Here is a 17,464-nt window from a genome sequence, read left to right as displayed (position 1 = left end):
TGCCGGACTCGGCTTCTCAGTTAACGAAAGTGAACTTTCACGAGAAATACGCTGCTGTGCAAACGTTTTGAGCTAACCTGCATTTCTTTACATTTTGGAAGTTTTCAGAAGTGGTCTTGAGTAATAGTTTTCCAGGCTTTCTGAAGATCTTTCAGAGTTTTTATTTGGACATTTTGTTAAGCCACTTAACACTGACTTATTAATTGTTCAAGCATAAAAAGGGACCTAACTCGAGGGATAAACATGACAACTTGGAAAAGAACCAATTTCAAACTGTCTTTAGGCAGCTTGTTATTAGCAGCCTGTCAAAAAATGCATATCATTTGTTTTCGTGTCTTTAGTTGGATCTATAAAAAAATATAAAATTGGATTTTTAAACCAAAAACGACATTCCAATTCTCAAAGACCTGTTAGCTGAAAAGTTGGCATATCTCGACATGGTGAGCAATGACCTTTGACAAAGATTTGAGCAAATTGGACTAGTGCAGGACTAAACAACCTGGAGGCTTAAAACTATCTACAGTCAATGGTCACAATCTGAAACTCATGTCCTTAAGAAAAGGAAAAAAAAAATCCTCTTATTAACTGTATTTCCATGTATGTTTACTGCCTCAATAAATCACAGCACCTATTTATTACCATGCCTCAAGACCTTTGCGCAGTACTGTATGGCTCAAAAAAAGAGATGTTATTTTCTGTGGATTGATGGATAACCATTATTGCAAAACAAAAAAAAACAAAAACGTGAGCAGACAATATAGAAAATGGGATTATAGAAGCCATCCCATTAAAAACAAACTTTAGCTTATATTTAAGCTTACAAGGTGTAAATTGCTTTAATATAAAATATTCCATCTGTCCATCACATAATCAGCATCACACCGATAACATCTGTTTAACTTAGACTCTCTTTCCAGCTTTAGTACCCAGCCTCACATAGTCATACGCTGAAATAGTTGGGATCTGGTCACCCTAAATATAATTACACGTGTTTGAAAACCAGTGATTGAACATGACATAACCCACTGAAACAGTTATTTTAATCTGAAGAAATCTAACAGACTCATACAAACAACGGCATATCTGATCAATCATTGTCTGCCTCATATGTTGAGGCGTTTTCCATCCACTTTTCAGTAAGCCTGATAGGGAGACTTAAGAAAAAAAGTGTGTAGTAATGACATTGAATGTGGACTCTCATCGTATTGTGCTTTTACTAAGGGTCATCAAAAACCTAACACAAAGTGGACTGCCATGTCAGATTATTTAAAATGCTTTGTGGTGCATGTACAAAAATGACCTTCAAAGAAAAAGCAAAAGAGAAACTTAAATGTGTTTACTTATACAAGTGGGCTGCCTTAGCAGCTTCATTATAGCCTATAACAACAAGAAGTGCTCCATTTTTGGCACATTTTGTGTGATTACAAACATCGCTATATCACTGGGCTACATGGCCTTGAAACTGTAAAACTTTGCTGATGCAGGATCACACATTTGCCACAGAAATTCCCAAAATTTCCAGTTCCCTACTTTAAATGTTAGTCCCACTTTTGACACTGACAAAAGAAACAAGCATCAGTTTAATTTTTATCCTTTTTTCTCTCTCAAACATGTGGTACATTTAGAGCATTGTTAGGTGTGTTAGCATTTGCCTGGGATACTGGATGAACAAAAAGGAAGAAAAAAAATAGTGACTTGATAACAAAGAGCATATTGATGCAAACCAAGGACAAAGAAGAATCTAAGTTTGAAAATAAATACTTTTCCTCTCCATTTAAAAAAAAAAAAAAAAAAGAGCAAACTGAACAATATCTGTGTGTCTTCTTTGTCCCAGCTCTCTCAGAGGCACTGACAAATATGGACAATATTCTCTTTTCAATAGGCATGCAGTCCACAGGATCACAAGACCCCTGACGAAAAACCCTGTGGAGCTATAGCCATTCAGTTGTCGGTCGCTGGGTTGAAGATGATAATGGATAACATCCACTGGAGCAGACGATTTAAGAGACCGAGCACTCAGAACGGCTTTCATCCTGACTGGACCACCTGCATCCACCTTTCTTTCATCTAAGCCACATAGTTGTACTGGTTGGAGTTCTCCTTGTCACGCTCCATGTAGTCCCTGTCAATAAGAGACTCTATCCTCTTTTTCAAGTCAGCAGGCTGAGAGGAGAGGACAGACAGGAGGCACGAGTTAAAACATGAAAAACATGCCAGCATTTCAAGCTATATTTTGAGGTGTGATATAGAAAAAAAACAGAAGTGAAAAGGCAGATTCATGTTAGTCTTCCCAAAATTTATCATAAAATAAAAAGTAAATTAAAACACCTTCTCCTTTTCCTCTAGACCTGCATAAAGGTTATAGTTTTTTTTGTTAGTTTCCCCCCTATTTGATACACGCTGTTACACTGGAGCAGGGGTCCCCAATCCCAGTCCACGAGGGCCGGTGTCCCTGCAGGTTTTAGATGTGTCCTTGATCCATCACAGCTGATTTCAATGGAGAAATTACCTTCTCAACATGTCTTGAAGTTCTCCAGAGGCCTGGTAATTTCATGTGATCATGTGATCCAGGTGTGTCGACCCAGGGTGAGATCTAAAACCTGCAGGGACACCGGCTCATGTGGACTGGGATTGGGGACCCCTGCACTGGAGGATGCTGATATTAAACACTGCCAAAGTTTAAAACCCCGATCCCCTAAGAGTCATATTCTAAATTTGGTCAACACAGCGTAACAGCAGCGTCTAACATTGTTCCTACACAGAGCTATGGAGACCATTATCTATAGCGCTTTACTCAGTCCCTAAGGACCCCAAAGCTACATTCAGTCATTCACCCATTCACACACTCACACACTGGCAAGCTACATTGTAGGGGGCGCACTGACAGAGGCGAGGCTGCCGGACACTGGCGCCACCGGGCCCTCTGACCACCACCAGTAGGCAAACATGGGGTTAGTATCTTGCCCAAGGATATTTGGCATGCAGCTAGGAGGCAGCCTGGGATCGAACCACCGACCTTCTGATTAGTGGCTGACCTGCTCTGCCGCCTGAGCTACAGCCACCCCATGTTTTAGCAGGATCAAAAACATGTGAGACAACTGGTCTCTTGACACTCTTGTTTGTGACGTAGCTGCTTCTTTAAAAAAACAAAAACAAAAAAAAACAACCATGGAAATTCCAGACTGTACAGTTCCTCTAGTGGTCACCTGAGGCTGGCACCCAAAGCAAGCCAATTCCTATAGAGTCACATCTTAAAATGCCCAACTTTTCAGCATTAAAAACAGATTTACAGCCTTGTAGATAAACAAACAAACAAAAAAATTCTCATGTAGAACTATTTGTGCCTGTGCGGCACACTGGTACTGCATATGGTTGCAGCTTATAGTTCTTATGAAAAAAAAAAAAAAAGAATAAAATGAACACTACAGTGGACAAAAAACACCAAAGTTAAAGCTTTTAAATGCAAAACTCAAAACCAATGGGTGACCTGACAATCATGTGAAAAAGTGCATCTTTATAGGAATGGAGAGAGTCCCCTGAAAACTTTTTCACATGACTGCATCTTTTATCCTGTACGTGAAGAGCAAACATGTTAAAATACAGAGAACTTCTTTGCCGTGAAGTGAAACTTTCAATGCAGCCACTATCTCGGCTTCTCATTTTGGCTTCTTGATCTCTGACTATTTTTCCCCACTCCTTCCTCTTTGTGGTAAACACTGAAGTCACCCCCCATCATGTCCAAGCAAACTTTTAAACCGAATCAGCAATCTGTCACATCGAAGCGTCACTGCTGTCTGGCCAAGTCCTAGTGGGTTTTTTTTTTTGGTTAGATCTAGTTTAGCTGAAATTGTCGACTGTGGAAGAGCGGGGGTCTGTCCAGCAAATGAAAGAAACTTCCTTTACTGTAGGACTGAAAGTAGACGAAAAAGGAGAGGGACTGAAATGGTAAGTGAAAGTAGTGAATACCCAATACAATATTCACATGTAGGAAGCCCCACAGCTTGGAAGGTTTCAAAAGCTACATTCACTTCTCATTATTTCTACTACTAGATCATGCATTAAACCCAGTGTAGTCCTTCTGTATGTTAAAAATACTGGCAACTACCAGTGCTATTTCAGCCTCCTAGTGGACACACCTATCAACTTAAAATTGGCTTATTTTCAAGTTATTGCATTTACAAGATTTTCAGAAAACTAGACCTTCAGTTCGAGGTCACTGAGATTCAAATTCATCTGAGACTTGTAGTAGTTACACCTATGGTATCAATTTTAAAATCCTACGTTCTCAAGTTATTGCATTCACGAGATTTTCAGAAAACTTGACCTGAGGTCAAGCTCGTAGATACACTTATGGTGTCAATTTTAAGGCCCTACGTTGCCTCATACTCGAGTTATCACATTCACAAACTTTGGTGTCCGCACCTGGTGATGGCATTCCCCATCAGCTTTTACGACCGAGTGGTAAAAAGAAAAAAAAACAAAACAGAAAATCATTTGTGATTATCACCTTGACGGGGAACTTCAGCTGACTGTACACTTCAGACATCAAAAGATTATGGGTCAGAGTCTTCCTCATCTTCATGATCCGCACAATGGCAGCATCGATCTGGTACTGACGATCCTGAAAGACTCTTTCTGTGGTGCTGGCTTGCTCCTCCACCTGAGTAAAAGAGGCGAGTTAAAAATAATTTTCCGATCCTTGAAAGATAATTTAGAAAAATACGGTGAGAGCAAACATACTGTTTCTTTCATCTGGATCTGGTTTATTTTGATCCTGAACAGCTTGTGTTTGAAGTCGTCATTGCAGGAAAACTTGTCCCCATCTTCTACATCTTTGCTTTTTGGGATTTTGGTGAGGACACGTGCTTTACCACATGCAAGTGACTGAAGAGTCCGCCGTAGCTCACTGTCCTCTGTGGAAAGGCCCAAAGATCAGTGTGGCTGGGAAAAAAATAGAGGATGCCATTTCTTCATGAAAAAGTGCTTTAATGTGTTAATACAAACCTATTCCTGTTGCCACTTTGATCTCTTCCAGGGTGAACTCCTCTCCCTCATTAAACATCAGTAAGACAAGGGTTTGGAAAAGTGACACCTGCAGCTCCTTCTTGCCCTTTTGCAAGAAACATCAAGACGATTAGCATTAAACTTGGCTCACTGAGTGAGCAAAACACACAAGGTCATTCTTAGAAAAGAGTTCAAACCTCTTTAAATTCAGCTTTTAAGACACAGTGGCCTAACGTCGACTGCCACTGCAGCTTCCTGCCACTGTGTTTGCCCAGGTAGAAAGTCTTGAAGATCTCCTGCAGTCGCACCATCTGGACAAAGATAAGAGAGGTGTTACAAAGCGACGCTCGTTATATTGAAAAGTACAAAATCAACCCTCAGTATTTGCTCAGGACTAACCTCAGGTGGCAGGTGCACTTCCATAGGGACGTACGTTGGCCAGTAGCCCATAGTGAGGATATTCACTGTCAGCTCGATATTGCCGGGAATGTTTTGGCACTGCATATACTACAGAAATACAAAGACATGAGTTTATCTACCCACAAAGAAGTTTTAATCTTAGTAAACTGAAACTAGCAGGAAACTGAATCCATTAGCAGGATTTTAGACTGAAAACAGGCAGTGTTGGTGAGGGTCCACCCTTTCAGTTTTATTGTAATTACACAAGTCTGAAGACAGAAAATCAAACCAGACTGTAATTATATGAAGAAACTGAATTTTACAACACTGGAAACTAATTTCACCAAACCCTCGTTTACAGAGCTATTTTAGTAACCAGGTATTACAGAGATACTTCTATTATAAATGGCTCTATTTGTGTTTATCATCCTCCCGCTCTGTTTCCTTTATACATGTCAGATACTTTGCAATACTTTAATGTTAATACTTTCAGTTTTTATTCATCTTTATACATACAGTTTTTTCCCCTCAAAAAAATGATTCAGTGCGCCTTATGTATTAATTCTGCATCAATAGCAGGGAAAGTTTGTTGTCTGCATTTTAATACGTCAGAGTTTATATGCACATCCGTCCTGGCTGACTGTAGTTGGTGGTTGTCTTTCTGACGCACCTCTTCCATGAAACACGTTGTTTAACTGGAGAACTGGTGCAAACCAGACACTATTCTCAGACTGAATGTGCCCCAGGTTTTATGTTATGCTGACAGTTGAATTACATCTTTTTGATTTACAATGTCTATATTTCAAGCCCTCAGGGAAAGCAAAGGTAGGCTAACACTTTGGTTGCATTGTCGGCAATTTTTTTCTTTTTGATAAAACTTCAATGAAAAGATTTGTCTTTTTTCACCATGTAATGCTTCAATATGTGTGAACAAAACCTTTTCCAAAATGTCATTTTTGCCTATTTATGTAGGCAAAGTGTTACCTGTTTGAACTGCACCATGATGTCCTTAGAAAGCTCCATGTCCTTGAACATCCCCTCCAACTTGCTGGTGAACGCTGCTCCACATTCTGAAAAACAAACGTTGTGAGTCAAAGTTCAATCAGTCACTGTCAGGATTCCATCATGTAGCGCCTGTGTGCACACGTGCTAAGAAATGGCACTAAGCTATGAAAACTGACCGTGTTTAAGCTTTGACAGCATTGATTTTTCAGCATCAACAGAAGCACTTTTTCCAACCAGCAACCTCTTAGCCAGGTCCTTTTTGTAAAACGCCTCGAAAACATCTTTTCCTGCAAGGACATCAAAGTCTCACAATAAAGGCCGCACAAAGGACAAAGTACTGTACTTACACAACTGTTACAGTAAACATTACCATAGATGAATCTAAAGATAATCATGATCTTATCCAGCATCTTCTCCAGCTCTTCATCCGTGGCCTCTTTGTTTCCTGCCCTCAGCTTTGAATCCACATGTTTTGCTATAGAGAAATGTTGATTATTATCATGTTGGCAGAATTATTGTTGTTGATTGTTATTATTTTTCTCTTCACTGTGTGGCAGTTATGAATGGGGAACATGCTTAGTTACAGACCTATGAGCTCTGCAGGTTTATTTGGCCGTTTGTTGATGAATGTTTCAAAAGCTTCCTTCATGGCATTAACAAATTTCTCATTCTTCATGAAACACACGTCGATGATTAGATCCACTTTATCTTTAAAGTCCAGCAACTCCTGCACCATGGTTTTGTCTTTTTCCGGATTGATTACGATCGTGCTTCCAAAAGCCTGAATTTGTATTTTCAAGACATTAAAAACAATTAAAACAGTGAATTGATTCTGTCTTCTCTTCAGTCTTTCATTTAAAAGCTGCCATACCTTTATGTATTCTATCCAGTGCTGCAGGAGCACGCTAACGCCACCACGCACTCGACTGAAGAGCTGATAGAGGAGAGACAGATCCTGAATTCTGTTCTCATCCAGCAGGTTGGTCAGACCTGCAAGTTTCAAATAACAGCTAGAGGTCAATCAAGACTCAGTATGAGGTTCAGACAAGACAGTCACATATCAGGTACTTCCAGAACAGTCACTTATGCTTCACTAAGAGTAAAAAAACTAGGACAGCAGGTTGACTTTAATTTCATTCCCACCGACTGGATTCATTGGAATCACTCTCAGACTGATTGCCAAAGGTTTACAAATAACTGCAGTCTAATTTTTCATGCAGATTGCAAACATGTTGCAATCAGTATCAGTCAGTCTGCGCAGATGAGTGAAAATCGCTTGAGGTCTATCTATTTGCAATAGAGGACTCGACTTAACTGGTTGCATTCTGGTTATATTCCCAGAATTCCGCATCAAAGTTACTCGGCACCGATGTCATTCTGCATTTAAACTGCCATCCTGCAGTAACTAGAGAACTATTTGTTAAGGAATTTTTATTTTAAATTCATGATGTTCTGGCTAAACTCTGAATGTAAGTAGTGAATACGATTTTCTTTGTATGTAGACGACAGCAGATTTGATTTTTTCCCTCTTAACTTATCACAGTTCATCTCTGTATTATCACAAGCAGATTGCATGCAATTGCTAACTTGACTCTGTTCAATTGCATAGTGATAGTCCTGTTGCCATCTAGATGCACGAATGTTGTTTTGAAGACACTGACTGATTGGTCAGAGTGGTCATAGACCTGGGGTCCATTCTTCGTACCTCGCTAAGTAAGTTAGCTGGATTTGATTGTTGACGATTTCGCGTGATCTTGGATCGTTCGGTTCTCTGAAGCTCATCCGGGACTTGCTGTCATAGCAACAGAGCCGTAAGCGTAAACCTGCTCGGGAGCAGGCTTACTTTATGTAAACAGGATTAGATCGCGGCCACTCAGGTATGTCCGCTTCATTTATACGAAAGCAACAGCGATATTTTACCACTAAAGATATCAATGTAACTAAAGATAATGCAGTACTTGATTCTTGTATTGATTCCATACAGATACATACAGGTCATTTCCTAAAAAAAGGGAAATGTACTATTAATCATTCTATTTCATGTATTTGATTATTTCAGATGTAATTCATATTTTAGAGTAATAATAGTAAATTACTTCATGTAATCAAGATGAGAGACCACGGCTATAAAAGCGAAGGTGGATTTGGGAAGCCTGTCGCAGCCATGTCCTGTCCGTATACGCGAGCCACCCATTGCGGAAGGTGCAAGATTGATAAGGAGAGTCCTCAGAATTCAGCGTTTATTGCGGGATAGACAGGATCCTTTAGCTCAGCGCGACAGTGTGCTCATAGAGAGATATCGATTTTCCCGTGAGGGTATTATTTACTTAACCAACTTGTTGACGAGGGGGTGCAGGACCACCACCTGTCTTCTTCTGCTCTGCCCTTTTCTTGGTTGTTGTTATGAACAAACAAACAGATTATTTCAGGGTCTCTTTCCAAGAGACTAAAAGCAATATAAGTGATAAATATTACCATTCTGTAGAATATTCTTATTTCACTTTTACTTGTTCCCATGTTCTAGTGGGTCCTGTTGTGGCTCTAATGTGAAAGAGGATATAATGTAATATAATATAATATGATATAATGTAATAAAATATAATAAATTTACCCTACCGCCTACTGGTGTTGGCCAGAGGGGCCGATGGCGCGATATGGCAGCCTGGCTTCTGTCAGTCTGCCCCAGGGCAGCTGTGGCTACAACCGTAGCTGCCTCCACCAGTGTGTGAATGTGAGAGTGAGTGAATAGTGGCATTGTAAAGCGCTTTGGGTGCCTTGAAAAGCGCTATATAAATCCAATCCATTATTATTATTATTATTATTATACTTACGAGTTTAATTTGTCAGCAACTTCCTGCCAGCCCTCTCTCCTTGCTTTTGCAGCCTTTGCAGTGTTCCCTTGCGTTTTAATTAAACTCTGAAACTCCTGAAATCCCTCACTCAAGAGTTCTTGCTCTGCTGCCGAAAAATACCGAGCGCGCTCCTTCGACATTTTCGCCGACCAATCAAAGGGTTGCCGATCAATGTTTCTACTATCGATGCATAGCCCCTGTTAAGCCACCCAGTGATCTCACATTACTTCATCCAGCTGTACTAATCGTCAACAACAGGTGTGTTCGGAGAACCGGAATAGCGAGCTCAGAGTTGGCGGGATGATTTGATCTTGGATGTAGTAAGCGAGGTACGAAGAACGGACCCCTGGTACCCATTTTTGAAGCTACCATATCGAAGCCATGGCATCACAATCACTGCACACAGTTACAATAGGTCTCTTTCTATACAAAGCGGTGAAAGACAAAGAGACTTAAACAAAAAACTCTGGTTTTTGCATTTATAAAAGTTACAGGCCACTAGATATCTGCCTTAATGAGGACTTAAGATTTGCCTGCTTTTTTGTAAACCTTGTTGTTCATTGACTTTAATTCAAATTCTTCACAATGGAAATTACCTATGTAATTTATTTAAATTTGACAAATATTGTGAGCTAAAAGGCTGTCTTTATATCCCAACAGCCTTTTAGGACCTAGAACTGGTCCAAGTTTGAGAACTACTACTCATATAAACAACATAAAAACAAAAAGACTAATGCAACATTATATGAAACTAAAAATGTCTTAAATCAGACACACTGAAGAGAAAATCTTGTTAAAAAATTGCCATAATTTAAAATATGCTGTAACAATGACAAAAAGGTACATTTAATAAGCTAAACCCTCATTTGTTTTACAATAATTTATTATTATATAGTGACCGCTTATATTAAGTGTTTACCTTTTTGCAGAGTTGCTGTGAGATGTTCACCAAGCAGCTGCTTCTCCACAGCAAGGATGAGCGGTTTTCTGAGAGGAGGAAAAAGCTCAGGTTACGCATCGATCTCTGTCACCGTTTATTTGCTAAGTGAACGCTTCAGTCCGACACTCACTGTGTGCTCTGGTCCAGGTACGTGATTACTCTGTCAGCCTCCTCCTCCAAGCGCTTGTTAACATGATGGAGATATTCTGGTACCTAAAAAAACACATTTACATTCACACCACAGCTTTTAATGCTTATTCTGTAATGCAGATGAAAACTACCCATCGAAAGATTACATAACATCATAAAAAGTTGTTTTTCTTGCATAGAGGATAATTTGGCAGTCTTCACAGAGAGGTTTGTAGTTTTATTTTCCCTACAGTTTCTTCAAATTAAACTATAAGAATTGAGCGTTTGCAAAACAAAGTCTCTGCGCTTCACCTTTTGTATAAAAAAACAACAACCAAAAATCCACATAAACTAAGCTTCCAGTTGCAAAGTGAACGTTTTATATACTTTCTGCTTCAACCAGGCAAATGTTTTTTTTGCTGAGCTAAAAGCTTCACTCAAAACACGTTTACGGTGCCAGACCTGCTTTCTGCTTTACTAATGCTTAGTTCAGTGGCTACATCTGTGTTCCTCCTCTTCTATAATGAATTTCCACATGTGGTTAAATGGTTGGCTTTTTGTAAAATTTCTAACAACATCAAAAAATATTGAATCCTTTCTGAGGCATTAGTTGCTTATTTATTCCTTAGAAGAACCAAATGTGACAAAAAAGCTTCAAATCCTCACATCTGACAAGACAAACCCAGGGAATGGTTGGATGTTCTGTTAGAAGTAATTAACAAGAATTCTAAGAACAGCTGCCAAGGATTTTTCATGGGTTACTAAACTAATGACTTTAAGTATTGGTTTAGTCAGCTGATCAATGAATCGTGGATAACAGACGACAAAATAAAAAGAATGTGTTCCGAGTATGAGGTTATATAAATCACCTCTCTCTCCTGCATCAGCCTCTGTCCCTCTGCAGCGTACAGTCGATTAGTTTCCTCCAGAAAGCGTTGCTCAAAGGACTCTTGATAAATCTGCCAAGGAGGCCGACAGAACACAGGTTTCATTAAAAATATCTGACAACAGGAAACAGACACTTTATCACACCCGTGTGCAGGTGAGCCATGCAAACAACACACTTTTGTTGTGGTTCAAATAAACGGAGGAAATCCAAACAATCTTCAAAAACACATTTAGACCGTCACTACTTAATATCTGGGTTATTATTTGAAGAGTTGCCCTATTACCTGAAGGTCAGAGAGCATGCTCAGCAGGCTCCTCAGCAGACTGCGGTCTATCGCCTCTCCGTTTCGCTCCCTCTCAATGAGCAGCAGAATCCCGTCGATGGTTTTGCTCTGAACCTTCAGATCGCTGATGATGTAGAACCGGAACAGCTCCAGACCCATGTCCCTGAAGACCACAACAACCCGTTCACCATACAATAAAACAGAAATCAGCCCGAGTACGAAGCTAAAACCACAACATGGCTGATCACTCACCAAATCGATGGCAGCATGGAATTCTGTAAAACGTAGGTGCGATCCAAAAACAGGAATATACTCCTAATCATGATCTGTGGAACAAAGATACACAATTAATCACGCTTTCAATGTTCAGATGACCTCCTCCAATCTTACATATGAAGTTTAAAGGTCCTACAAAGCCTGCTGAGATTTCTCAGATGTTGCAGCTTCATTGTTGGTGGTTAAAAAGTTAAGAAATGGAACAGAAATCACTTTAAGACGGAGAACAGATCGTTAGCTCTTTCAGTTTGGGGGAATTTTAATTCCCTGAATATCCATGTGTTGTTTAGGATGTGAAGAAATCAGTCAGAAATCAGGATGTGCACATATTTCTATAATCATTGCCTTAGCTGCAAGCAGACTAATGTTACAACCTTGGGCCAGTAAAACTAAAAAGTGGGTCTGTGCAATCCTTCTTACTGTTTAGAGTAGTAAGAGCGCTGCAGAGGCAGTAAGAGTAATGTATTGTGGTATTAGTGTTAGTGGAAGGATTTGATAGCCTGCAAATAGTAAATTTATGGAGAACACATGGGTTAACTGCTGCTGACTACCCGAAATGTCTAAACTATCATTATGGGCTGGATGGTCTGTTGTGTGGTGGCATTATAGGAAAATTCTAATTTTTAACATTACATTTGTTTCTCTCTCTTCGCTGTCAAATACTCTAGTTAGCACAGATGCATCTGCTCCATACTGCTGTATGTAAATTGCCTACTATTATTGAAGTTTCATATGCTTGTTATGCTAGTTTTCAGAACCACACCCACTTCCTTCGATACCTGATCACTTTCACTTAAACAGCTTCTTTATTAAGTGTGTGATTAAGAAACCGTTACTGCGCCAGCAAGCTGGATGCCCTGTAGCGATTCAACTTTAAACACTAGCGTAGGTAGCAGACTTGAGATATTCTATAGTAATGTCGTAAATTTCCATCTCCTCTAGCGTTCCTCACTCTGCTGGACTGGCTGCTTGCAGGCATTGCACAACTAACCTCATACAAAACCCAAGATAGTGATATTTGCAAAACAGTCCATTTACAGGGCCGGGGTGGGGGGTGACTAATGACAGATGCATTTGAGTTGCACTACTTGGAATGTAAGAGCCAGAATAGTTTGTCTCTGTTTGTAATATTTCATTTACAAGCCCCCCGACCAACTCTATTATAAATCAGTTTTAAAAAATTGCTATGTTTAACAGTTTTTAACAGTATAAAACATACCATTTGTCTACAGTGATCTTGCCAGCACTTGTCAATTTTCTTCAGGAAAAGCACGCTGTCCAGGGCATCCGTGAGAACAAAGTTAAGGCAACAGTGGACACAAAATAACAACATCTTCTCTATGCGATTCAGCGAGCGAGACCGTGAAAGGATATTCTCTGAACTGATCAATTTGTGCCTTGATGTGGTCTTCACACACGGCCCTCAGCTGTTTGTACAACTTGGCAGAGATCTTATGGAAGCAGAGGTTTTCCACAGCCTGAGGGGAGAAAACAGAGCTGTCGGAATAATGATAACGGCACAGTTGCTGTTTGCAGATGGGGGAATTCAGCGGGTCTGTCTGGATACCTGGTAGAGCTCCTCTAGATTGTATTTGATTGACGTGCTGTTCTGTATGGCCTCCACCGCCTCCTTCAGCTTCTGCCAGGTCTCCTGCGTGTAGTTCTCGGGCAATTTGGGCTTTTCTGTGAGAAAAACAAAAACAGAACTGTGTTACCAGTCTCACTCATACTTAGAGGACTGATTATGAGAAGGCATAATCAGTCTGTCTAAATGCAAGTGAATACGTCTGTGATAACTTTTTAGACTGACTGTAACTTATTTTTGGTAAATTCCCAGTTAACTAGAATTACTTAAATTCCAGAATTTTCATTGGTGAGAGAAAAATGCATTTACCAACCAAGAAAGATAAACTCATTTGTGAAATAAGTCACAACCAAATTTGGGTTCCTCAACACAGATGTCCCTCTCTTGTTTCTATGTCCGTCTGCATGTGGTCTCTCACGCAAAATTACCATTTTCCCACTCTTGTTTTGGAAAATGATTCACTCTGCTCAGCTCAAGTTGCACACATGACAGATTTTTACGGATTATTTTTAATATACATTTAAAGAACGTTATCATTATGAAAACAATCTGGTTTAGTTTTGGGGCAAAATACCGAGGTTGCCACGGTGATACGAACCCCACTTTGTAACGTACATGTTGCTAAAATGAGGAGTACCTCTAATTGAAATAAATGTTACAGTTCATGTTCACAAACGCTAACAGACTTTTTCACATTTGCTGAGACCACACTGCAATACTCCTTTTAAATTTTTCTCTTGATTCTCTCATTTCTGTCTTATAAATATATAAGACATCCCATGAGAGCACTTTAAAAAATTATGCTTTTTTAAATGTTTGTGCAAGATTCTCACAGTTTAAACTTCTTAAATTTTTTTTTAACTCTGTGGTTTGATTTGCTGTTCTTGTGTTTTTGTCTGGTCACCTTAAAGTCAAAGATGGTTTAAGTACTTATCACAGTATTAATCTGTTTTTTTCCCACATACTACACCCGGTCCCAGTCTTCATTTACTCATTGTTGGCCATCTATAACAACTGTACCATACAAGCTGAAACCACAATATGAATTTTAGTGTATTAAAAAAAACTGCACCTCAGTTTTTCTCAGTTTACTGACACTCGGCCAAATATTGTATCATCGGGTCTGTGACACACATTTGCACCAACAAAATGTCAAACCTAAAGACTCCAGATCAGGTATCTTTAAAGTGAAGATTTCTTTGTTCTCATGGAAGAAAAATGGGTTGGGGTGAGCAATCAATAATGCAGTTTACAGTTTATAGGGCTGACGCAGTGTTTACAGAGTAAACATCTTTACTAATATATATACAAATATATTTCATATATACAAAATGGGTAGTTTTTTAAAAAACTTTCCAGCAATGTATCTGATAACTTAGTTGCCTCAGCATCACTGTCTGTAATAAAAAACTGAATAAAATAAAAAAGAACAATATTTATTTATTTGATATTTGTCTTGGTTAAAACTTGCTGCCTTTGTTTCTACAGCTTGAATTATTTGTTTAACACGTGTAAGGTAGGATGCTACTCTAACACTGGTTACTTACTGGTGTCTTGTAATCCAGTGTGGGCTGAGCCTGAAGACTGCAATAATAAAATACAATTAACTGATACTCTGCTATGTGTGCTGCAGCCCAGATTTCAGGGTTTTTCCTGGCTTAGAAAAGATCATCAAGGGGTGACAACCAGAGCTATTACAGTGTTGTATTCTTCTTATTAATTTATTATTACTTTTTATTCCATCTTGAATTTTCATTTTAAATTTTTGTTTAAGCTCACTTAGTTTCCAGAGCCACTTTGCTTGACTGTATGCCATTATTATTATTTGAGAACGTTTAGTTTTAGTTCATTTTCAGTGTTTGTTTTAGTCTGTTTTTATATATTTAAATTTATATATATATATATCTATATATCTCTATATCTCCCCTATCATACATGACGGTACTGCACGCATAGGGAAAATATGGCCCGAGGACAAAAACTGCTTGGCTCCTGATGTCTTTAAAGAATAATCAGACCCGAAGCTTCTGGGAAACAAAATACAAAAAAGATTTATGTTCTTGGATTTCAAAACAACGACTGTGAGAAGTCAGTGCTGTTATTTCACTCATGTTGAACAGACGGCACTCCACTGCAAACAACTGCTCTGTGATGAAAAGCAACACCTTCAACCTAATGGTAAATATATCAAAATACCAGAAGGCCGTACAGCCTTTAAGTGGACTGTTTTATTTCAGATCTAATACTTTACTTGAATCCATTAATAGAAACGCCACCAGTGGCCCAGATGGACTTGAGGCTGGCCTAACATAGTTTGTTTTACAGCCCATCGATGGCATTGAACCCTGCAATAATAGTCTGTCAATGTTTACTATTACTTTTTTCCCCTGGCCACTTTATAAACAAACGTATTTTATGCTCAGGCAAATGAAACTTTCAAAAAACAGTTAAAGAACATGGTACACCTACAGTCATTAATAACTGTCGTTTGGTGGGATGTCCACATACCTAAGTCCTCTTTTTTTGGTATGTAAGTGGAAATGGGCCTCTACTTAAACAAGTGATAATGTCCTCCAGTGTTCAACTTAACAGGCCAACAGATCAGACGATTACTGCCCCACAAAGAGAAGCCAATTTAATTATTTTAGTGGAGTACATGCTTTCCCTCTCTTTAGACTCACCCCTCCATGCTGCAGGTACTGCTGTTGGAAAGAGAGGATGGCTGCTGTCAGCTCGCAGCAATGTTTACCAGAAATCTGGCATATTTAAAGATCTGGCAGCTTTAACTTTAGCTCCTGATTTTGGATAGGGGCAAGTGAAACCCATTTATAGGTTTAAACTATCCGTACAGGTGGTTTGATTTAGCAAAATCAAAGGGACTTATTAACTTATTTATAGTTACCAAGATTACTAATCAAGGAAATACACATTTTTCCCAAGTTTGCCAAAGCCCGTGATATCTTTGTCCTATGTTATGGTACAATTTTTAAGCATTAAACTCATAGATAGCTGTTTAAAATGAGCTCTAGTCTCTGTTAAATGTGTCGGCCAGCTGGGACCATATCATTGTGATATAGCAGGGATTTGTAAGTTTAAGGTGTGTTTTTTTTTTTCTTTTTAGGAGCTTGGACCCCATCATCCACCAGTGTCTACCTCTGAAGTTCTTGATGACTAGTTTCTTGGCAGCACCGGGTTTACTGTTGGAGAAGGTGGTGGATCCTGCAGTTTTCGTCAGTCCGTTTGCGTGGTGCCCCACGCCGCCGGGCAGGAACATGGCTTTGCTTTTGTTATTGGAGCACGAAGCAGCAGCAGCAGCAGCCTCCTCAGCCATTTTCACATCGAGTCCAATGAAATCCACTGAATCCTCAAACCTCAACTTCTTCTGAATGTGCAGCGGAGTGGGAGAGGAAGAGGAGGAGGAGGAGGAGGAGGAATTCAGGGTCTTTGGAGGCGAAGAGGAGATCGTGTCACTAGTGTCTTCCCTCTCCGAGCCGTTTATTTTCCTCTTTTTCGTAGATGTGATGTTACCGCTGTCGGTTTTGACATCAGTAGCCGCGGGTCTAGCCTCCTGGGTTGGCGGTGGTGGGGGATTAGGGGAAGATAAACCTGTTGGAAACATGAAAAAACGGGAATACTAATTCTTAACAGCCAGTCTTCTGATCGGAAACTTCCAGGGTCGCCGGGAGGGGGGAAAAGCTCAGCGTCCGAGAGCTTTTATCTGCCTTAACGCGGAGAGGTTAAACCAAAGTCCTCTATCCTGTATAAAACAGACAATAAATCACAAACTACAGAAGCTCCACTTGAACCTAGCCTCGTCGCTGTCTTGTTATTGCTGGCAGGAGACGAAAGATGGTTGGCTATTGCTTCCTCTTTTGCCTCGCTTGTCTAAGCGCGTCGTAAAGTCGTGCAGAGAGTGAGCGGTTTGAGGAAAGCGGCTGTTAATGAAAAATATTTACAGGAGAAACGCAGAAACTACGAGAACACGCTCACATGGGAGGAAAACAGCCGTCGGCGAACACGGGAAAAATCCGCTCAGAAAAGCTAGTCCGTGACCCCACCGGAAGTACTTTGTACAAAAGTAGTTTTTGCACAAGCGTGTTTC

At 39.7% G+C, this 17,464-nt stretch overlaps 1 protein-coding gene and 1 long non-coding RNA gene across 2 annotated transcripts in view; one reads left to right on the top strand and one right to left on the bottom strand.

Moving 5' to 3' along the window:
* LOC146582553 (uncharacterized) overlaps positions 1 to 2,041 on the top strand; it is a 3,446-nt gene extending 1,405 nt beyond the window's left edge. The window contains exon 3 of the long non-coding RNA XR_014888235.1: positions 1,883 to 2,041. This is a non-coding gene — a long non-coding RNA (uncharacterized LOC146582553). The remainder of the gene's footprint in view (positions 1 to 1,882) is intronic.
* On the bottom strand, positions 806 to 17,464 carry cul4b (cullin 4B). Its single transcript, XM_085244388.1, has 20 exons — positions 16,516 to 17,464; positions 13,345 to 13,460; positions 13,152 to 13,255; positions 12,997 to 13,066; positions 11,754 to 11,827; positions 11,502 to 11,664; positions 11,199 to 11,288; positions 10,331 to 10,413; positions 10,180 to 10,247; positions 7,280 to 7,398; positions 6,997 to 7,189; positions 6,779 to 6,883; positions 6,585 to 6,695; positions 6,388 to 6,473; positions 5,404 to 5,511; positions 5,202 to 5,315; positions 5,005 to 5,110; positions 4,741 to 4,913; positions 4,508 to 4,660; positions 806 to 2,163 (listed from the first exon to the last, which is right to left on the bottom strand). The coding sequence occupies exons 1-20, from the start codon at positions 16,979 to 16,981 to the stop codon at positions 2,068 to 2,070; spliced, it is 2,598 nt and encodes an 865-aa protein (XP_085100514.1). The 5' UTR covers positions 16,982 to 17,464; the 3' UTR covers positions 806 to 2,067.

Source organism: Mchenga conophoros, linkage group LG2 (assembly GCF_057382185.1).
Source record: "Mchenga conophoros isolate Kocher_MC1m ecotype Shallow Benthic linkage group LG2, M_conophoros_male_GT1.1, whole genome shotgun sequence".
Classification (NCBI taxonomy): domain Eukaryota; kingdom Metazoa; phylum Chordata; class Actinopteri; order Cichliformes; family Cichlidae; genus Mchenga; species Mchenga conophoros.
This window is presented reverse-complemented; position numbering and strand designations above follow the sequence as displayed.

Excerpts from the sequence above, each read along its gene's own strand:
- cul4b (XM_085244388.1), bottom strand. The coding sequence starts at position 16,981 with ATGTTTCCAACAGGTTTATCTTCCCCTAATCCCCCACCACCGCCAACC. Across the intron at positions 6,884-6,996 it reads TAAACCTGCAGAGCTCATAG|CAAAACATGTGGATTCAAAG; the intron begins GTCTGTAACTAA and ends ATTTCTCTATAG. Across the intron at positions 4,914-5,004 it reads CAAAGTGGCAACAGGAATAG|AGGACAGTGAGCTACGGCGG; the intron begins GTTTGTATTAAC and ends GCCTTTCCACAG.